The 23603-nt window shown below is 37.6% G+C and overlaps 1 protein-coding gene across 2 annotated transcripts in view; it reads right to left on the bottom strand.

Annotated features, from left to right (window-relative positions):
- ELP4 (elongator acetyltransferase complex subunit 4) overlaps positions 1 to 23603 on the bottom strand; it is a 276483-nt gene that overhangs the window by 159064 nt on the left and 93816 nt on the right. For both annotated transcript variants that reach the window (XM_062198049.1, XM_062198050.1), the window contains exons 6-7: positions 9813 to 9897; positions 1865 to 2053 (exon numbers count right to left, since the gene is read on the bottom strand). In XM_062198049.1, the coding sequence (XP_062054033.1) occupies positions 1865 to 2053; positions 9813 to 9897 (274 nt within the window). The remainder of the gene's footprint in view (positions 1 to 1864; positions 2054 to 9812; positions 9898 to 23603) is intronic.

Here is a 23603-nt window from a genome sequence, read left to right on the forward strand (position 1 = left end):
CCGGTGCCGTGGCTTAACAGGCTAATCCTCGGCCTTACAGTGCCGGCACACCGGGTTCTAGTCCCGGTTGGGGTGCCGGATTCTATCCCGGTTGCCCCACTTCCAGGCCAGCTCTCTGCTATGGCCCAGGAAGGCAGTGGAGGATGGTCCAAGTGCTTGGGCCCTGCACCCTCATGGGAGACCAGGAGAAGCACCTGGATCCTGGCTTCAGATCAGCGAGATGCGCCGGCCGCAGCGGCCATTAGAGGGTGAACCAATGGCAAAGGAAGACCTTTCTCTCTGTCTCTCTCTCACTATCCACTCTGCCTGTCAAAAAAAAAAAAAAAAAAAAAAGGACATTCAACATTAGAAAATCATTTAACTTATTTAACATTGGCAGTTGACATAGTAGTCATGTTGGGGTTTTGTGGTCCTTTGGAAGCTATAAAACCTAACAGTGAAGATGGTGGAGTTTGGGGTTAAGGAAAGACACTGGCCCATCCACTTAGTAGTTGGAGGACCTTGTGAGAACCAACTATTTCATAAAGTTGTGGAAAAGAATCAAGCACATAATGCTTGTAAAATGTTTGGCCTGTAGCCTGTGCCTCATAAATAGTTGCAGTAATAGCGGTATCTTCATCAATATCTGATAATTCTGCTTCAAGTTTATTTATCATCAAAGTCAAGATGCTTATTAGGTCTAAGCTAACTACTATTAAAGTGTGAATTTTATAATAATTCCATAATTAAACAATAAAAACAATCCCAGCATGTGAGTAAAATCTAAAATAATTACAGAAAGGATTTCCCCAGGATATTCATACAATTTTAGCCTAACAATAATACAATAATTTGTTTAGGCACAACCTGATTAAAACTTTAAATGAAAACTGAGTTATTTTCTCATGACTATTATAAATAAATTCTTGTCAAGGAGTCAAAATTCACTCCTTATTTATATTAAACTTTTCAGTCTTGGTATTGAAGTATGCTGTATGTAACTAGTACAACTAAATGACATTCTAATAAATTTTCCATTTCTTGGAAGGATCTGCATATGTCAGAACAGAAGATTCAAATAGTTTCAACAATTTGGCATTAGTACTAATTTTCCAAGTAAGAATCAATATTCATTTAATTAACCTTTATTTAACATCTAAAAAGAGCCTAGGTACTATGCTAAGAAATTTTTGTCACATTTAATATTATATTACTATCATAAAGCCATTTAAAGAAAAGTATAAATATCTGGCTCTGCATTCATGGACAGTACAATGTATTAGATATACAAAATTATATGACATCACATATTTGAGACAGAAAATAGTTCTTTGATAAACAGTACTACTAACAGAGAATGAAAGAATGTAAAGTATATTAGCAAACAAGAAATCAAAAGCTGTTTGATAACATGAATTAAAACTAAAAAATTCAAATGGGATTATATTGATCAATTAATAAAAGATTAAAATGATAGAATATTTAAAAGAAAACACCAGAAGAGAACCCAGAAAAGAACAAAGATTTCTAAGGTTGGAAGGGCAGGGAGAAAAACTATTAACCAATACAAAATTGATAAATTTCATCAATATTAAAAATTCCAGCTCTTAAAAAGACATAAGAAAAATAGAAAATGTGAATTGTAGACGAAAAGAAAATTATTGCAAAAACTTTAGCTAAAATATAGAAGGAATTTTTCAACTTGGTCTTGGTGAGGTTACTCAATAAAAAAAAAATGGACAAAAGACTTAGACAAAAGAAGATGGCCAAGAAGTACAAGAAAAGATGGTCAATATCATTAGTTATCAAGAAAATGGAAATTAAAACCGCAATGTTACACCACTTTACCACTAGTTAGGGAAAAGCAATTTTCCAAAATACTTACCTGGATAAGATGTGTTGGCATTGTGATGATACAGGCTGAAAGAGAGGTTCGCAGCAGGCCGCGGAGAATGTAGAGGAATTTGCTAAGGCTGTGAATGCTGTCACAGTTTTCTGAGCAACAAACGTCATCTCCCCATAACGGTGAGCCAAGACTCTGAATTCCTATTCTTAAGATATTTCTCTGCTTTTTCTAAAGGAGAGTGGAAGGGAGTTAAGCATTTTTGTTCCCTAAAGAAACCTTTTATTAAGGAATACAAACTTCATGCATTTCATAAGTACAACTTTAGGAATATAGTGATTCTTCTCAACATATCTGCCCTCCCACCCACACTCCCCCTACTTCTACCTCCTCCCTCTTCCATTCTCATTCCCATTCTCCACTAAGATTTATTTTCAATTAACTTTATACACAGAAGAGCAGCTCTATACTAAGTAAATAGTTCAACAATTTGCACAAAAAAACAAAAAACCTGTTATTCAACAGTGGAGACAAGGGCTGTTCAATGTCATTGCATCTCAGTTACTTTCACTTTTTTTTGTGTTGTTAGAAACTTAACTTTAAAGAACTATCCAAGAATGACACATCTTTTGCAAGCACTCAGATATAACTACAACTTATGAGACATAAGAATTTCCTCCATTTAATACATTAAAAGGAAGTAAGTCCTTGAGAAAGAGTTTTATCATTAATTAAGGAAGCACCTAAGAAAACAAGCAATGGAATTGGACACTTAGTATAATTAAAATTTACGTGACATAAGAATATGGGAAGCAAACATTTAAGGTGTTGATAATATCAGGAAGATAATGTTAACAGATGTAAAAATTACTATGTGCTATAAACAATATGGCAATATAAAGAAAATATTTTAGATTTTATAGTATAAAAATAACAGAATTTTTCCCACTGTTGGAAAATTTAAAGACTTTCACAATGCTTGATTTCAAAACTGTGTCTAGCGCAGGTATTTAGCCTAACAGTCAAGATGGCTGCATCCCACACTGCAGTGACTGAGTGGGATTCTTGGCTCAGGTTCCTGACTCCAGCTTCTTGCTAATGCAGACCCTGGGAAGCAGCTTAAGTCAGTGTGTTCTGGTCAACCACATGGAAGATCTGGATTGGGCTCCTGACTCCTGGCGTAGGCCTGGCTCAGCCTCAACCATTGCAGGCATTTGGGGACCTTTGCCTGTTTCTCTGCCTCTTCAATAAAATAAGAATTAAAAGAAAAATTGGGCCTAATTAAGAGTGACTAAGAATTATGGTTGAGGTAGCCAAATAATATGTAACAAACACAAGTAACAATAGACAAAGTATGAACTAAAATGTTGGTATGCAAAAAAAAATTTTTAAGATTTATTTTTTATTTATTTGAAAGGCAGTTACATAGAGAGGAAGAGAGAGAGAGGAAGAGAGAGAGAGAGAGAGAGAAATCTTCGATTTGCCGATTCACTCCCCAAATGGCTGAAACAGCTGGGGCTTCTTCTGGGTCTCCTACATGGGTGCAGAGGCACAAGTACTTTGGCCATCTTCTGCTGCTTTCCCAGGTGCATTAGAGGGAGCTGGACTGGAAGTAGAGCAGCCAGTCTTGAATCCGTGACTATATGGGATGCTAGAGTGCCAGGCAGAGGCTTAACTTGCTAGTCCACAAGACTGGCCCCAGTATCCAAAAATTTTGTCTTTTAGCCAGCGCCGCGGCTCAGCAGGCTAATCCTTCGCCTGTGGCGCCGGCACACCAGGTTCTAGTCCCGGTCAGGGCACCGGATTCTGTCCCGGTTGCTCCTCTTCCTGTCCAGCTCTCTGCTGTGGCCCAGGAGTGCAGTGGAGGATGGCCCAAGTGCTTGGGCCCTGCACCCACATGGGAGACCAGGAGAAGCACCTGGCTCCTGCCTTCGGATCAGCACGGTGCGCCAGCCGCAGCGTGCCAGCCGCGGCAGCCATTGGAGGGTGAACCAATGGCAAAAAGGAAGACCTTTCGCTCTGTCTCTCTCTCTCTCATTATCCACTCTAACTGACCAAAAACAAAATTTGTCTTTAGTAAACTATACTGCTCAGCATTTCTTATTTAACTTTATCCTACCCACTGCATGATCTATTGTTTTAAAGATGTTTAAATACATACACACTTTTAGTTTTACACTAACATGTGCCTCTAGTTTTTAATTTAAGTTCAACACTTTTTATACAATTTTATAGGTGAACATTTAGAACTTAAGCCTTCTGACATTAAAGTCGTAAGAATAGTGATACATATTTCTAGAGAAAAAAATCATTTTAAAACATTGAAGAAGTCCTAGGATGACTGTCATTTATGTTTCCCAACACATATATTTATAATAAATGCTACGGTTTAGGTTATTCTAACTGAATGATTTTTTTAAAGGATTTATTTATTACATATTTGAAATGCAGAGTTACAGGCAGGCAGAGGCAGAGGCAGAGGGGGGGGGAGAAGGAGAGGAAGAGGGAGGGAGGGAGGGAAGGAGGAAGAGGGGGAGAAGGAAAGGAAGAGGGAGTGGAAGAGGGAAAGAGAGAGAGAGGGAGAGGGAGGGAGGGAGGGAAGAAGAGGGGGAGAGAGAGGGGGAGAAGGAGAGGAAGAGGGAGGGAGGGGGAGAGAGAGAGAGGTCTTCCATCCGCTGGTTCACTCCCCAGATGGTCACAATGGCTGGAGCTGCGCCTATCTGAAGCCAGGAGCCAGGAGCTTCTTCTGGGTTTCCCAGGAGGGTGCAGGGGCCCAAGGATTTGGGCCATTTTCTACTGTTTTCTCAGGCCATAGTGGAGAGCTGGATTGGAAGTGGAGCAACTGGGTCTTGAACCAGTGCACATATGGAATGCCAGCACTGCAGGCAGAGGCTTTACCTGCTACACCACAGTGCTGGCCCCTGAACAAAAGTTTTGTAGATGTTTTCCTTAGCAATCAAAATTTCTGGGCAAAAGAAGGAGGCATTAACAAAATCTGGTTCATGCCAATAATTAGGAAATCATTATAGCTTCAATGGAAAAAAAAAATGACATTCTCCTTTAAAGCCATCATTTGGAATATGTGCCACTTTAGAAGTAATTTCTGATGAAACAAGATCACTTGCTATTTCCTTAAAATATCACCAATGAAATTTATTAACACTAGCTATTGTTCAATACAATACTCATTATCTTTTTCCATGGTACTACAGTTGAAACTTTAATTTTTATATTCCTATGTCAAGCAGGATTAATTGACAAAGGTAAGTAGAGAAAATGGATAAAATACTGAAATGTTAGAAGAAAACCTAAGGGAAAAGAGCTAGTAAAATGATGGAGACATAGACATGCACTTTGGACTACAGAACTAAGAAGGCACATATAGTCATCCATTGATGTTGGTGGATTGGTCCTAGGGCCTCTCTACACCTCATGAATACCAAAATCTGAGGATATTCAAATCTCTTATGCAAAATAGTGAAGTACTGGGGTGAGTGTTTCACACAGTGGTTAAGATGCAACTTGGGATGCCTGCTTCCCATATGAGGAGTGCCTGCTTTCTGGTCTTAGATCCACTTCTGATTCCAACTTCTTGCTAATGTGCAGCATGAGAGGTAGAAGATGATGGCTCAAGTACTTGGGCCCCTGTCACCCTTGTAGGAGACCCAGCGTAAGTTCCAGGCTCCTAGCTGTGGTCTGGCACAATTACAGCTATTGCAGGTATTTGGAGAGTAGACCTACAGAAATAAGATATTTCTCTGTCTCCATCCTTTTCTCTCTCTCCCTTTCAAATAAAAAAATTAATGGTGACATATTTACATGTAACTTACACATATTCTATATACTTTAAATCACCTCTAGATTCTTTAAATTAGATAACAATGTAAATGTTAAGCAAATAGTTGTTATAGTTTAGGGAATAATGAAGAGAAAAAAATCTGTAAATGTTTACTACAGAAGTAATTCTTTTCTTGTATATATTTTTCTTTTTTCTTTTCTTTTCTTTCTTTCTTTCTTTTTTTTTGACAGGCAGAGTGGACAGTGAAAGAGAGAGACAGAGAGAAAGGTCTTCCTTTACCGTTGGTTCACCCTCTAATGGCCGCTGCGGCCGGTACACTGCACTGATCCGAAGCCAGGATCCAGGTGCTTCTCCTGGTCTCCCATGTGGGTGCAGGGCCCAAGCACTTGGGCCATCCTCCACTGCACTCATAGACCACAGCAGAGAGCTGGACTGGAAGAGGAGCAACCGGGACAGAATCCGGCACTCCAACCGGGGCTAGAACCCAGTGTGCCGGCGCCGCAGGTGGAGGATGAGCCTAGTGAGCCGCGGTGCTGGCCTCTTGTACATTTTTGTTCTGAGGTTGGTTGAATTCATAGACACAACAGAAAAAGGGGCTAACTGTACATTACTTAGGCCATTGTTCCTTTAACTCTTAAAAGATGAAATAGAATATTGCTTTGTGATTTTATGAAATTCTCTGAATATACAAAGGGACCCAGTGGTGTGGATAAGAGGTTAAGAATGACATTACCCAAAAAAGAATCTAAACTAAGTACATTTGAAAAACACTTCTTGACTCCAAGGACCTGAAACGTGATAATACAACAACCAAAGTAGCTAGACTAACTTTCTTTTTTTTATATTAGTTAAAATAGATGACTTATATTTTGTTACAATTTTTAATAATTCATAAAAATTATTTTTGTTTATTTCTTCACAAATGAAGTACGATGATGTACCAGGACATTTGTAAGAAGTATAGGTATGTTCCTGACAAATTAGTATAAAGTATCTGTGAGATATGATAGGTTGCTTATTTTCCTTATTTCTTATAATCTTAGAATTTCAATAAAATGGCAAAACTTGACTTTTGACATATCTAAATGTGTTATATCACAGTAACAAGCTTAAGCTAGAATGCCAACAGAAAGAGTATCCCAGAAAAAGGGAACAAGAAATTTACATATCCACAAACACAAAATCCAGATACTAGAATGGAATATGGAAGTAGAAGTAGAGCAGCACCATATTGTTTCCCTTGTTCAACATTTCAGAAACTAAGGATGAGTGGTATTTTAACCAAATGGCCACCATTTATCTAGTATTGTTGTATCAAAAAGTTTCTGCTACAAGTTTATAATTAAAATCTTGATAGGCACAGAATCGGAACTACCAAAGTTAGCAACTTTGACAGATACACTGACATACATCTACAGAAGGAGGAAAACATTAAGCCAAAGATAAATGCAAAATGATTTTTAAAAGCTTATTTATTCTCTTTTTATTATTTCAAAGGCAGAATGACAGAGAGTGGGGGATCCACTAGTTCACCCCTAAATGCCTGCAACAGTCAGGGCTGGGTCAGTCTGAAGACAGGAGCCAGCAACTCCATTGAGATCTCCCATGTGGGTGGGAGGAACTCAAATACTTGGGCCATCACTGGCTGCCTTCAGCTGTATTAACAGGAAGTTGGATCAGATCGGGTGAGACTTGATCCCAGGCATTGCAATATGTGATGTGGGCATCCCAAGCACTGGTTTAACCTGCTGCACCAAAATGTCTAATGCATAAATGTACAATATTTAAGTAAGGTGGTGCACTGCACATTAGAATATAATTGAAATTAATGCTTCAACACAAGGCATATATTTATATTTTAAAAAATATGGTGATAATTGCAAAAGCAAAGATTGAACTACAAATACCTTGTATCATTTGGGACATATAGGACTTTATTATGCCAAATAATAATCAGAATGCTGTGTGGGTACAATAAAAATTAAAGCCTTTAACTATAATGTAAATTAAAAATAGGCTATCTCAAAAATTAAAAAGGAAAGAAAAGAGGAAGGAAGGCAGGAACTAATGAAGGAAAAGAAAGGGAAAGGAAAGACTTGAGAAAAGGAGGGAGGAAGAGGATATCATCATATTATTAGAATTATATCTATGAACTACATTGAATATAAATGTTTTCACAGTAGATAAATTTATTTCCATGAGAAAATCTAACATTTAATGATAGTCTAAATAAATTCAATGTTCAAATTTCTTTTTTACTACATTACATTTATATATTTGAAAGACAAAAAAAACTGTCTTCACCAAAAATATCTTAACAGATGAGATATTACTCACTATTCCCTATCACTACATACTACCAAAGTTACTTAAAAGACAGATTGTATTCAGTTTCTAAGAGTCTACATATATCTATTGTCTCTAATTAGTTCTTTGAAAATGTGATAGAGAAAATAAGGTGCAACTTTCCTTTTGAAAATTAGGATTTATGTCAGTGTCTGAATGTTATTATGATTCAGGAGTAATAATTGTTGAAGAATTGCCTGACATATATTTTTGTGGCTTCCTAAGTCCATCTAAAGTTTCTGAAACAGATGTATAGACTAGACAATTTAGCAAACAGTATAATCTGTAACTTAAAGATATGGAAATCCATTTACTATATTTTAGTTCCAATAATACTGGAAGTATATTTTTGAAATAACCTATTGGCATATTTTAATTAAAAACATTTTAAAAACATGCTTAGTATTTACCATGTAAGTGTCTACCTTAACCCTCTTTACTCCTTATAAGGCTCAATTATTATATAACCTCTGGTTCAGAGAACCAAGCCAGCTCCAATTAGTTTGAAAAAAAGGGTTGTTTCCTGAAAATACTCAAATATTATACAACAAACATTTCACTCCATTCCACTGCTAGCTTACTTATAAACAATTTTTAGGGTGTGTGTATTTGTACGTAATGTATCCCTTTTGCCATTGCTTTTACTTTTTTGCATTCCATAAAATTTATTGCTCACAGAAGATGTGCCAACATCTTGAAAGAGCAGCCGATCTGCACACTGTAACATAGGAACTGTTATGACATGTCCGTTTCCATAGTTACCACAGCAAGTGGGGAGAAGTGTCTATCAGGGACCAATTTACCTCTCCAGACAGGCACTGGCACCAAAGGGAAGGCATGGTACCCATAAATCCTAGCTAGGACCAAATATGGAGCAACAAAAAGCTAAATCAAATTGTATTAAAGATTGAAGGCCCTCACAAAAAAACTGTGATACACATGAAAAGTTGTCTGTAAGTAAATGTGCTTTACCACACACATACATGTATTTTTAACTTGGGGTTAAACTGGCAATTAAAGCAAATTTTAAAATTATTTGTACAGGGATAAACTGTTAAATGTAGCAGTAAAGTTTAGAATATTTTTAAATCTATGAATTAAGAGCAAATGTAGAAGTAGGTAATAAAGCGAAAAATAAGATTCTTGGTTTTTGTGTCTTCTTCAATTAAAAATCAGTGATGCTCTGGACATAGAAGCTAAAATAATATAAATGTAATAAAAATATTTTAGTGGAAAAAGCAATTAATCATTGAGAATGAATTTTGAAAGGCATGAAATTTGGAAATAAGACTTCCTTGTTCTGTTTAAGTTAAAATAACCAGAATCTTTTTAAAATGGAAATTTGGAGGAAGTTTTAAAAATTAGTTACACAGAAATAGCTAAGTTATGAAATATTTTAAGACGGCAAATAAGAAATGCATCCTTCATTCAATAAAACTACTCAAGGTATAATAAATACAATCTGAAAACAATTCTTACATGTAAGTAATTTGAAATGAAAGCCTGAATGACAGAAAAACATAAACTTAAGATAGAAAAGTACGATCTTAGATTTAAAAATAATTTTTGAAATGTCCCTGTTTACCAATTCCAGAAATTTAGAAACAATTAATGTCAACAAAGCATGTGTGTATGTTATGTACATCCACTGAGAACGTAGCTAAAACTCCAGATATATAATAGCAGTCAAGCTAAGGCTGCTGTCTCTGCTTATTTACATCGTGTGTGCTTGAAAGCAGCTTGCTCACTGTTGATTATTCTAAGACCTGCTGGGTCCACCCCCAGAGAGTTTGAAAACAACATTACATATACATGATTATAAAAGGCTATGAGAGTACTTTATACCTGAGGATTGGATCCATCAAATCCTTCCTCATAAATGATGTTCTGGATAAACTGAAGCAGCTTCATGTAGCCAGGGGTCAAAGAACTGTTGGTAAGAAGTCATTTAAATACATAAATGAGATTATTACACAGGAAATACAAAACCTACACTAAATTATTAAGTAAATAATTAAAATATACATTTATTAGATAAAGTACAAAAGCAAATGTCAAAATAGTATTAAATAATCTTAAAGAATAAAGTCAATACACACAGGGAATAAGTTACAATGCCTTATATTAACTTATTCCATGTTCTTGACATTATGGGAAGACAAAATCTGTGGAGACTGAGATAACTTAATTATGTCAGGGTTAGTTACCTCTATGAAAATTAATGATTTAATGAAGCAACCTAAAAGATGAAGCCACTACAGCTTTTAAGGAGTAATCATACATAATTAACACATAGTTAATGAACTGCTATGCCAAGTACACCTGAATCAATGTCCTGATCACCTGAGCTCATTTTCTGTCAAAGTTTTAATTTTCTTAGAACAAATTGCTAAAATAATAGTAATTAAAAAACTTGATCTTTTCAGACACATGAAGACGAGTGCAATTTGTACTAAATTTACAGTTTATCCAGTTACTTTTTAAAAAGATAATAAATGTATGAATTTAAGAAGATAGACTAAAGTATTTCTCACATGAGTGTTATAATATTTTATAAGTGCTATGAAATGTCTCAAAGAATATTTAGTAAGAGTGAAGAGAATCTGCTTCAGATTAACTGGAGCTAAAATTCTGTACAATAGACTTCCTGTGCTAAGACTGGACATTAAATCTCATAACAATGTTGTGACTATGCCTGTTCCATACACATGAAAGAGCTGAAAAAGCTGTGGTTGATCTTAAAAATACTGATTCTAAGGCAATCACACAGGTAGAAAAAAAGATCCTAAAGAAAGAATGAAACATAATTTGAAGCATGCATGTAAGAATAAAGAATATAGTTAGGAAAGGTAGCAGATTGTTTATTATGCAAAATCAAAGGTAGGTAGTTCAGCAAAATATGTATGTACATCTCTGTTATCATGTTACTAAACAGCCACAGCTTACCCTAACCCATCTGTCTTACTAGATCAAAAAAGAAAACCAACAGAAAAGAAAGCTGGTCCGTGAAAAACAAATACAGCTCCAGACAATGAAGGATTTGGTAGGATGGTTATTAATCATGTACTTATTTCCTAATTTTCAGTGAATGTAAAGATAATATGGACACATTTTTACACTGTCATGAGTAAAGAAATGTATCTAGAAATAATATTCTGTAACAGTAATGTTGTGACTATTTCTTAACACATATTTATCCAGGCAAGTTAACTTTTGGAACACAGAGCAGCTGTTTGAATGCAGTAGACTGAATTCCTATCTAGGTCAATTAATTTTGCACAGGGGGTAAAATATGTTCCAAGATCCCAGATTACGAGATGAATTCCAGCCAATCATTTGTGAATATGACTACAGGTTAAAGGAGGGTGGATTAAGAATACACCCAGTGCATCCTTTTTTTAAATACATTTATTTATTTATTTATTTAAGCAGTAGAGGTACAGACAGAGAAAGGGAGAGGCAGAGAGAAAGGTCTTCCATCCGCTGGATTACTCCCTAAATGGCCACAATGGCTGGAGCTCAACCAATCTGAAGCAAAGAGCCAGGAGCTTTCTCTGGGTCTCCCATGTGGGTACAGGGGGGGCCCAAGTATTTGGGCTATCTTCTACCGCTTTCTCAGACCATATGCAGAGAGCTGGGTGGGAAGAGGAGCAGCTGGTAAAGGAACTGGCACCTACATGGGATGCAGACGCTGCAGGTGGAGTCTTAGCCTACTTCACCACAGGGCTGGCCCTACACTCAGTGCATCTTAATCCATCAATCATACATCTACTCAAGATCATTATTATTTCTTTAAAAATTTTTTAATAATATAAAGAGAACATATTTCATGTGCTTTATAGATATAATTCTAAGAAGATAATCATATTTCCTCCCTATCTCCATATCTCAATAACCCCCTTCCCTTTTTTTAATACAAAAACACAATTTCAATGAACTCTGTAATCACAAACTTAATGAACGATGAACCATATTACCCAATAAGTAAAAAGCAGGAGGATCACAGTCCCACAGGAGTATAAACACAAAGTAAAAACATCAATCTAATCACAAAATGTCCATTTCATTCCTGCACATCTTTTTGTATTCTGTATTAACAGCCACGTATCAGAGAAACTGTATGAAATTTGTCTTTTTGGGACTGGCTTATTTCAATAGTTTCCAGCTAGTACTCCAACAGTATTTTTCACTTTGTGTTGCTATGTGGGTGCAAACTGTTGAAATCTTTACTTAATATATACTGAACTGATCTTCTGTATATAAAGAGAATTGAAAATGAATCTTGATGTGAATGGAAGGGGAGAGGGAGCGGGAAGGGGGAGGATTGCGGGTGGGTCGAAATTATAGGGGGGGAGCCACTGTAATCCATAAGCTGTACTTTGGAAATTTATATTCACTAAATAAAATTTATATATAAGAGACTCTTGGGTTACTTTTAAACAAGACTACCGGACCTTTCAAAAAAAATTTTATTTCTTATTTTTTATTTGAGAGGCACAGAGAGAGAGAGAAGAGAGAGAGAGACAAACACAGAGAGGGAGAGAGGTTCCCATCTGATGGTATACTCCCCAAATGCTCCCAACAGGGGAGACGCAGCCAAAGCCAGGAGCCAGCACCAGATCTCACATATGGTTGGCAGGGACCACATTACTTGCACCATCACTTTCTGCCTCCTGGGGGTAGTACACATTAGTTGGAAGCTGGTTTCAGTAGCAGATATAGGTCTTGAACCTAGGCATTCTGATATGGAACATAGGTGTCCCAATCAGTGCTTAACCTTTTAAAGATTTTATTTATTTATTTGAGAGGCAGAGTTACACACAGAAAGAGGGAGAGAGGGAGAGAGACAGAGAGGGATGGAGGAAAAGAGGGAGGGAGGGAGGGAGGGAGAGAGAGAGAGAGAGATGTCTTCCATCCACTGGTTCACTCCCTAAATGGCCACAATGGCTGGAGCTGGGCCGATCTGAAGCCAGGAGCCAGGAACTTCTTTGGGGTCTTCCATGTGGGTGCAGGGGCCCAAGCACTTAGGCCACCCTCTGCTGCTTTTCCAGGCCATTAGCAGAGAGCTGGATTGAGAGTGAAGCAGCCAGTACAGGAACCAGTGCCCATATGGGATGTCAGTGCTGCAAGTGTAGGCTTAACCTACTATGCTACAGCACTGGCCCTAGCATTTAATCTTTACACCAAATGCCTACCCCTAGAGTACCTAATTTTAACTACATCAATAGATAGTATGTGGTTCATTTTGCGTCACTGTCACATTTGATGAGTATAAAAGTAAGTATAGAAATTATCCCAACTTTATGGTTGAAAAAATTAAGACTCAGTAGAGATAAAATGATTTGCCCAAGGTTGTACAATTAAGTGACAACGGTGGCACTGAAAATTCACATTTTCTGTGGGAGGGCATTTAGCACAATATTTAAGACACTGCTTGGGATATACACATTCCATACTGGAGTGCCTGGTTCAAGTCCCAGCTTCATTTTTCAATTTAAATTCCTGCAACTCCACATCTTGGGAAGTCAAAGTGGTAGCTCAAGTACTTGCAAGCCATGTGGGAGACTTGGATTGAGTTCATGGCTCTTGGCTTTGGCTTGGCCAGCTTCAGATATTTCAGATCTGGGGAGTGAACAAGAGAAGTGATATTGCTATCTGTCCCATCCACCCCTCTTTGTTTCTCTGCCTTCAAACAAATAAAAAACAATTAACTTCTAAACTCAAGTTGGCTACAATTTCAATGAGATGAAATCTAGGTTCTAATAGTGCACAGTACTGACCACATGGACATCACATCCAATAATGTCCAGCTGGCTGCATTATGTTCATTTTGGTTCTTTCAAATATCTAGTCTAGATCTACTTTCTGGAAATGAAAGCCTTGGATTTTTCAAAAGTAGCCCTAAATCCAAAATTTCTGGCTATAAGTCCTTATGTTAGAACATGTGCCCCACATTGTGGATAATTACAATACCATCATTGCTTACACATACCCACAAAAAAAGAAAGTCTGGTACAAATATACTAATGGTTTGAGCATGGCTCCTCCGTTCAACATAATCAAACAGAACGTTCAGTTTTGGGAAGAGATTTTTCTCTTATTTATACCTATGAGGACTTCATTACTAGGCCTAACTTCTATTAACTTGGAGCATGATGTGCAAAGGAAACTCCATATTGAAAAGAGACAATTTATATAAACTAGACACCAGTATGACACACTACAAAGTATGCCAAAGATTTTAGTGCCAATAACTGTAGCTAAATGTGTGATATAAAGCAAATTCTTTAAATTTTCTGTTCAGGTCTTCAAAATTTCTCATTTTTAAAGTCAAGAGTTACATTAGATAATTGTTGTCCATTCTGATTCTAAAATGATATGGGAGTTGGGACTGGCTTTGGGGTTAGTGGTTAAGACAATTCTTGGGATGCCCACATCTCATATTAAAGTAGCTGGGTTTTAGTCTTGATTCTGCTTCCAATTCCAGTTTCCTGTTAATGTGCTAATATGGGAGGCAGCAGGTGATGGCTCAAGTACTTGGGTCCCTGACGCTCATGAAGGAGAACAAACTGAATTCCCAATTCAGTTTGCCCCAGTCCTGGCTATTGCAGGCATTTAGGGAATGAATCAGCAGATAGAAGAACTCTATTTGTGTCTGTTTATAAACCTTTCAAATAAATAAATATTTTAAAAAAGTATATGATAGAATGATTTTTCTCATTAAAATGATCCATTGTTGGGTTTCTGTTACAAAATAGACCTGGTACATTTAAATATTGATTTAACTACTTGATATAATCACTTAAGAGAAGAAGCTGTTATTCCCAATTATGATTAATTATTATGCAAATCAATAAGAAAATGTGATTTGTATTACCAAAATTCAATTTACATGCATATTTCAGATATTAATTTATGACAAATAGTGAGATACACTTGTGAAGCACTAGGCAAAATGTCAAGTATCTCAGCCAATCATATAAAATAGTTTGCTTAGTTAAATTATATTAGCATATAATTTGCATGTGACTACAGAGATTGTGAAGTCTATTCACAAGTAATTTTCAAGTTAAAATTTTCATTACTATTACCCTGAAGGCTGTCATTTACTGAAATTTCTTCACTGATGTTTTTCACCTAGTAACATCAAGTTTGATTCTCATCAACATGGATGTTCAACTAAGAGAACTTGTAGACTCTAGGAAAGTAGTACGGACATGAAGGAGACCAGGGATCAGCAGAGATCTCCAGGTCACAGTTGGGATAAATACTAAGAACATGCTGAATATAAGAACTGTGTGCATGGGCTAAACAATCCATTGTCTGAGAGGGATATTATTAAGAGAGGTTAAGATTCTTCATGAAGAATAATTCAATTCCAGACTTCTCTGATTTTTGTAAATTATTAATACAAATGAGCCTTTAGATTATTGCCCCTATTGCCCCTCATTATTGTTGTCATTAACCCAAGGGTAAATGGCATTGGAGCCCTTATAAAAAACAACAAGTGGGGCCTTTTTGCCCTGTCTTTCATGTGTGGTTACAACAACAAGATATTTGTCTAAGAAGGAAGCACACCTTCACCAGAATTTCACACTGCTGGCACCCAGATTTTATACTTTGCAGCTTTTAGCATGATGAAAAGTAAATTTCTGTTTATAAGCTATCTGGTTTATGGTATTTTTGTATGGTAGCCCAAAGGCGCCAAAACATCATCTATCAAGATTTGTACCCACATATATATATTCTCTGTCTTCTCATATATTGCCATATGTAAACTGTCTAAGTGCCTGTATTAGGCTAGTACCTCCACTTGTGCACAGACCTCATCCCATAGGACGTCACTCCAGCAATGTTTTCCTTTATCTCCTATAGCATCAACCTTCCCCTTTCTGTTGTCTGTCCCTTTCAAAAAGATTGAAAAAATTGTTTTAATTCTTCTGTCAACTGCTAATCTATTTCTCTGCATTCAAACTCCTTTTTTTTTTTTTTTTTAGATTTATTTGAAAGAATTACAGAGAGAGAGAAGAGAGGGGAGGGGAGGGGAGAGAAGGAGAAGGGAGAGGAGAGGAGAGAATCTTCTATCTGCTGGCCCACTCCCCAAATAGCTGTAACTCCCAGGGCTGGGCCAGGCCTAAGCCAGGAGCCAGGAGTTTCTTCCAGGTCTCCCTCATGGGTGGCAGGGGCACAAGCACTTAGGTCATCCTCTGCAGCTTTTCCTAGGCCATTAGCAGGAAGCTGGACCAAAAGTAGAGCAGATGGGACTCAAACCAGTGCCCATATGGGATGCTGACAATGAAGGTGGCAGCTTTACCTGCTGTGCCACACTGCTGGCCCCTGCTTGAGTTTTCTAGTATTTGGTGTTCCTAATATACTCCTTATATTTTCAGTTGAATCCATCCCAATTAGGCTTCTACCACCACCATCTCATTAAAATTGCTTTTATAACAGTGACCAATGATCTCCACTAGCTAAATCTGATGGGTCTTTATATATACATATATTTAAATATAATAACTTTGAGATATAACTGACACCATACAATTTACTCATTAAAAGTGTACAATTTGGGGCAGATTCTGTGGTACGGTGAGTTTGGCAGCTAACATCTACAATGCTGTCATCCCATGTAGGAGCACCAGTTTGAGCCCTGGCTGCTCTGCTTCTGATGCAGCTTCCTAATAATGTACCTACGAAAGCACTGGAAGTTGGCCCACATACTTGGAACCCTGTCATTCATGTGGAAGACTGATGGAGTTCCTGGCTCCTGGCTTCCGCCTGGCCCAGCCCTGACTATTGCAGCCACTTGGGGGAGTGAACCAGGGGTTAGAAGATCTCTTTGTGTCTCTTCCTCTGTCACTCTGCCTTTCAAATAAATAAAAGAAAAAAATCTTAAGTGTACAATGCAATAATTTTAGCACTAATAGAATTATGCTATTACAATAGAATATTTTCATCCTTTCAAAAAGGAATCTCATACACATTAGTATTAACTCCTCTGAACTTTTCCTGCTCCTCAGCCCAAAGGAACCACTTATCTATCTTCTTTCTTAATATACTTGGCTTATTATAGATATTTCATATAAATGAATATGACTTGTGCTATGGTTTGAATTTTCGTCCTCTCCAGAAACCATGCTGAAATTTAACTGCCACTGTAACATACTGAGAGTTGAGACTGGTGCTGATATAAAAGGATTCTTGAGTTTTTCCTCTTTTGACTCTTCCACTCTTCTGCTATGTGAGTCATAGTGTTTCTCCTCTTCAGAGGATGGAGTGCTCAAGGCTCTATCACAGAAGTGGGAAACAGGACTCTTCCAAGACACTAAGTCTGCTCACTTTTTGATCAGAATTTCCGGCATGAAGACTGTGAGAAATAAATTTCTAATTTTCATAAATTACTTAGGCTATGGTATTCTATTAGAGTAGCATAAAATAGACTAAGACAACAGGTTTCTCTCACTATAATATTTTAAGAGTTCATTGACAAGAGTTCTTGAAAAAGTTTATAGAAAGTGGAATTAAAAGATAAGTTTATTTTGGTGCAAAATTTTTGAGATATATTCATTGCTTTTTCATAAGATGAATTTTCTATGAACTTTTTAAAGACCTCTCTTATATATACTTTTCGAATTTCTTGTACCCAAATAAAATTATCTCATTTTTGTTGGTTATATTTTCAATTCTCTTGGACATACACTTAGTAGAATTTCTGGGTCAAATGATAACATAAAACTTTTTGAGGAAATGCCACTGTTTTTCAAGGAAGCTACACCATCCTACATTTTCACTATCAGTGTAAGAAGATTCTGATTTCTCCAAATCCTTGTCAATACTTATTAAAATCTCATTTTCTGGGGTTGGTCCTGTGGCACAGGAATGTTAAGTTGTTGGTTAGGACACGCCTAATTTGAGTACTGGTTACTCCACTTCTGATCAGCATCCTGCCGACGTGCCTGAAAGGCAGCCCAAGTATTTGGGTTCCTGCCACCCACATGGGAGACCCAGATGGATTTTTGGTTTCTGGCTTCAGCCTGGCTTATCTCTGGCAGCTGCAGGTATTTGGGGAGTGAATCACTGGATGGAAGATATCTTTGTCTCTGGCTATTCCTCTTTCTGTCACTAAGCCTTGAAATAAATAAATAAATAAAATTTTTTGACAGAGTTAGACAGAGAGAAAGGTCCTCCCTCCGTTGGTTCACTTCCCAGATGGCCGCCACGGTCGGAGCTAAGCTGATCTGAAGCCAGGAGCCAGGTGCCTCCTCCCAGTCTCCCATGCGAGAGCAGAGGCCAAAGCACCCAGGCCATCCTCCACTGCCCTCCTGGGCCACAGCAGAGAACTGGACTGGAAGAGGAGCAACCAGGACTAGAACCCAGCACCCATATGGGATGCTGGCACTGCAGGTAGAAGATCAACCAAGTAAGCCATGGTATGGCCCCAAATAAATAAATATTTTTTAAATGTCATATACTGATTTTAGGTATCTTAGAGTATGTGATAGTGGTATCTTTTTTTTTTCCCCCCGACAGGCAGAGTGGATAGTGAGAGAGAGAGAGACAGAGAGAGAGAAGGGTCTTCCTTTTTGCCGTTGGTTCACTCTCCAATCACCGCTGTGGCCGGCGCATCTCGCTGATCCGAAGCCAGGAGCCAGGTGCTTCTCCTGGTCTCCCATGAGGGTGCAGGGCCCAAGCACTTGGGCCATCCTCCACTGCCTTCCCGGGCCATAGCAGAGAGCTGGCCTGGAAGAGGGGCAACCGGGATAGAATCTGGCGCCCCAACTGGGACTAGAACCTGGAGTGCCGGCACCGCAAGGTGGAGGATTAGCCTGTTAAGCTATGGCGCTGGCTGATAGTGGTATCTTATTGAGATTTGCTTTTTTGCATGGTACTTAATTATCTGTCATTTTACTTTGAGTAGTTCCTTATTTGTAGTTTTGGATATATCTTTTGTTAACAGAAAATTGCTAAATTTTCAACTTAATATTTACAAATATTTTAGTTTGCTTAAAAATAAGAAAATTTATCATCTTGGCCACTTTTGAGTATGCAGCTTAGTGGTGCTAAGTATATTTACATTGTTTTATGATGGATCTCTAGAGCCTTTTCATCTTGGAAAACTGAAATTCTGTGCTCATTAAACAACTCCTGCTTAGGTCATCCTCCAGTCCCTGATAACCACCACTCTACTTTCTATTTCCACAATTTTGACTTTAGATAGCTTATATGAGTGGCCATGGCTTATTTTATTTGGTATAATATCCTCAAAGCTCATCCATGTTGTATCATATGACAGGATTTCCTTCTTTTTTTTTTTTAAGGCTGAATATAATATTCTACTGTATGTATGTACCACATTTTGTTTATTAGTCACCTGATGGACACTGGGGATGCTTCTACTTCTTTTTTTTTTTTTTTTAAGATTTTATTTTATTTATGTGAGAGGTATAGTTACTGACAGAGAGATGGAGAGACAGAGAGAAAGTTCTTCCATCTGCTGGTTCACTCCCCAGATAGCTGCAATGGCCAGAGCCAGGCTGATCCAAAGTCAGCAACCAGGAGCTTCTTCCAGGTCTCCCACGTGGGTGCAGGGGCCCAAGGACTTGGGCCATCTTCTACTGCATTCCCAGGCCATAACAAAGAGCTGGACTGGAAGAGGAGCAGCCAGGACATGAACTGGTATTCATATGGGATGCTGGCACTGCAGGTGGAAGCCTAGCCTACTACGCCTCAGCACCCGACCCTGCTCCTATCTCTTGACAATTGTCAATCATGCTGTTATGAACATTGGTGTGCAAATATTTCTTCATCTACACTCAGAGATAGAATTGGTGGACCATGTTTGGTAAATTTATTTCTAATATTTTGAGAAATTACCTCATGGTTTTCAACAGCAGCTGCATCATTGTACAATCCCACTAACAGTATACCAAGGATCCAATTGCTCCACATCTTTATCAACACTTATTTTCTGGGTTTTGTTTTGTTCTACTTCTTCTTCTTCTTTTTTTTTTTGGACAGGCAGAGTGGACAGTGAGAGAGAGAGAGACAGACAGACAGGTCTTCCTTTTTGCTGTTGGTTCACCCTCCAATGGCCGCCGCGGTAGGCGCGCTGCGGCCGGTGCACCGCGCTGATCCGATGGCAGGAGCCAGGTGCTTCTCCTGGTCTCCCATAGGGTGCAGGTCCCAAGCACTTGGGTCATCCTCCACTGTACTCCCTGGCCACAGCAGAGAGCTGGCCTGGAAGAGGGGCGACCGGGACAGGATCGGTGCCCCGATCGGGACTAGAACCTGGTGTGCCGGCGCCGCAAGGCGGAGGATTAGCCTAGTGAGCCGCAGCGCCGGCCTTGTTTTGTTCTACTTCTTAACAGTAGCAATCCTAATGGACATGAGGTGATATCTCATAGCTTTGACTTGCATTTCTCTATTGATTAATGATGTCAAGCATCTTTTCATATGCTTGTTTGTCATCTGCATATTAGCACTGAGAAATGATTACTCAAGTTCTTCTGTGTATTTTTTTTAAAAGTTACAATTAGGAGAAAAGTCTGGAATAGTAAAACCTGAACCATATGGGTGGTTTTTGTTTTTTGTTTTTGCTTCTTTTTACCTTTTTAATTTTTATTTTAAAATAGTTTTTTTTTTTTTTTTTTTGACAGGCAGAGTTAGACAGCGAGAGAGAGAGACAGAGAGAAAGGTCTTCCTTTTCCGTTGGTTCACTCTCCTAATGGCTGCCAGGGCCGGCGCAGTGCGCCGATCCGAAGCCAAGAATCAGGTGCCTCTTCCTGGTCTCCCATGCAGGTGCAGGGCCCAAGCACCTGGGCCATCCTCCACTGCACTCCCGGGCCACCGCAGAGAGCTGGACTGAAGGGGAGCAACCGGGACAGAATCCGGCGCCCCAACTGGGACTAGAACCCGGGGTGCCGGCGCCGCAGGTGGAGGATTAGCCTAGTGAGCCGCGGCGTTGGCTAAAATATTTCAAATAATACAGTTGAGTATGAAAAGTTCTCTGAGCACATATAGACTTAATGATTTTAAACATTTTATCATACTTGTTTCATATGTAAATATTATATAACACATAAGATCATAGGTTAACACATAAGAACACATATAACCTCAAAAGAAGGGGTACATAAATTCATAGCTTATAATGTGAGATTAATAACAAATATCATAAAGAAGGCTATATTATTATATAAGAGATATAATTCAGTGATGAAAATATTTATATTTATCTATATATCAAATCATATGGCAACCATGTTTCATATATTAAGTTCCACATATATGAGAAAATATGTAGTATTTGGCATTCTGTATCTGACTTATTTTACTTAGCATAATGATTTCCATTTCCAACAGGGCCTGCTTCCAAAATCTGAGAAGCTCCTGACTCCAGATCCTCTTGTGGGAAATGGCTGGTGATCCATATGATATGAATTCCAGCAACCGTCCTGGGCCACAGGAGCACCTGAGGTCACTACTACTGAGGCCAGCAAATATAGAAAAAAAAAATAAAGTTATAGGTAGACCATGCAGTTCAACCAGAAATAAAGCCAAAGCTGTCTGCCAAACTAATACCCAAAGGCACTTCTTTGGAAAAAGCCTTCAATTCATGAAAATCATTCTCTAAAAGGGATACTATTAACTGAACAACCACATGCACAAAAATCAGTGTAGGAACATAAGAAATATGATAAATAAGCAAGGCTCTATGACATCCCAAAAGGAATACAATGTGCTTTAGTATCAGGGAGATTGATGAAATGCCTGAGAAAGAAGTCAAAAGAATTATTGTGAATGTAATGTTACTCAAAGACATACTAGAAAACAAACAGTAAACAAAATTAGGAAATCAATGCATGATATGAATGAGAAATTCAGCAATGGGACAAATGTATTGAAAAAAAAACAACAGAAATATTAGAAATGAAGAATTCAGTAAGCCAAATAAAATACACAGCTGAAATCCTAAACAACAGACTAGATAAAGCAGAAGAAGGAATATCTGATATTGAAGACATATCTGTTGGACAGAAAAAAAAGTAGCTATAAAGAAAGAAAGCTGTTTTGAGGACTCTGGGCTAGCATCAAACAAAACAATATTTAAGGTTTGAGATGGACAAATAGAGTGGCAGAAAACCATAAAACTAATTATAGCAGGAAATTTTCCCAATTTGGAGAAATATCCAAATACAGCAAGTCTGTAAGACCTAATATAGACATGATCAGAAATGAACCTCACAACAACAGATTAGAATCAAGCTTGCAAAAGTACAACACAAGGAGAGCATTGTGAAGTTTGCAGGAGAAAAGCATTAGGTTACTTGTCAAGAAAATTCCATTCGATTGATAGCTTATTTTTCAAAGAAATATTATGGATAAGGAGAGAATGGAGAGACATAGTCCAAGTTCTTTTTAAAAAATGCCAACCTGGAATACTGTACCCAGCAAAGCTCTCTTTCCTAAAGGAAGGTGAAATAAAACTTTTTAATGCAAATTAAAAAAACTGAAGAACTTCATTATCACCCTACCGGCCTTAAAAATGACAATTTAGGATACACTACATATAGAAACAAAGAAAGGTAACCATTAAGAGTGTGAAAGTATGAAATTTACTGGAAATGAACAAAGGATATTCACATGAACAAAAAAGAAATTTTAAGGGAAAATGGCAGAACCATATCATTATGTATCAATAATGACCTTGAATGTAAATACAGACTGGCTGAATGGCTACAAAATAAAAAACAAAGACCCAATAATAGACACACAGAGGCTGAAAGTGAAGGGATGGAGAAAGACATTCCATTTAAATGCAAGCAAGAAGTAGTTATATCTTACAAAACAGACTTTAAGACAAAAACTGCTAAAAGAGAGAAGGTCTCTACATAATAACCAAGGGATTAATTTAACAAGAAGATATGATCACCATAAATGAATATGTACCTAATGCCAGAGTACCCAGTTTTATAAAATAAATGTTAATAGAACTAAAGGAAGACATAAGCTCCAATACAATAATATTGCGAGACTTCAACACTCTACTTTCATCAATGGACAGATTAGCATTTGCCAATTTTTAATCAGTAATTTTTGCTGAGTTGTAGAAGTTCTTTATACACCCTAGACACTAATTTTTTATCAGATAAAAGATTTGTAAATATTTTCTTTCTTTAGGTTACTTTTTCACTCTGTTGATTGTGTCATTTGATGCACAGAGTTTAAAGTCTGAAATCGTTCCATTTGTTTTTGATTTAATTGACTGTGCTTTTGGTATCATATTCAAGAAATTTCAAAGTTCAATGCAAGAAATTTTCCCTTCCAGGACTTTTATTAGTCTTGGGTCTTTTGTTTAGGTCTTTAATTAATTTTCATTAATTTTTATATATGGTATAAGGGGCTATCTCCATTCTTTTCATGTGGATATTCAATTTTCCCAGTACCAGCTTTGAAGCTTTCTTTCCTCTTGAGTGGCCTTGGCACCCTGTTGAAGATTGTTTCATTTAAGCACATATGTAAAGCTTTATTTCTATGCTTTATATTGTATTCCATTGATTTGTATGTTCCTCTTGATATCCACTTTTATTTTATATCATACTATCTTATTTACAATAGCTGAGTAATATGTTTGAA

This window comes from Lepus europaeus, chromosome 7, assembly GCF_033115175.1.
Source record: "Lepus europaeus isolate LE1 chromosome 7, mLepTim1.pri, whole genome shotgun sequence".
In the NCBI taxonomy this organism is placed as follows: domain Eukaryota; kingdom Metazoa; phylum Chordata; class Mammalia; order Lagomorpha; family Leporidae; genus Lepus; species Lepus europaeus.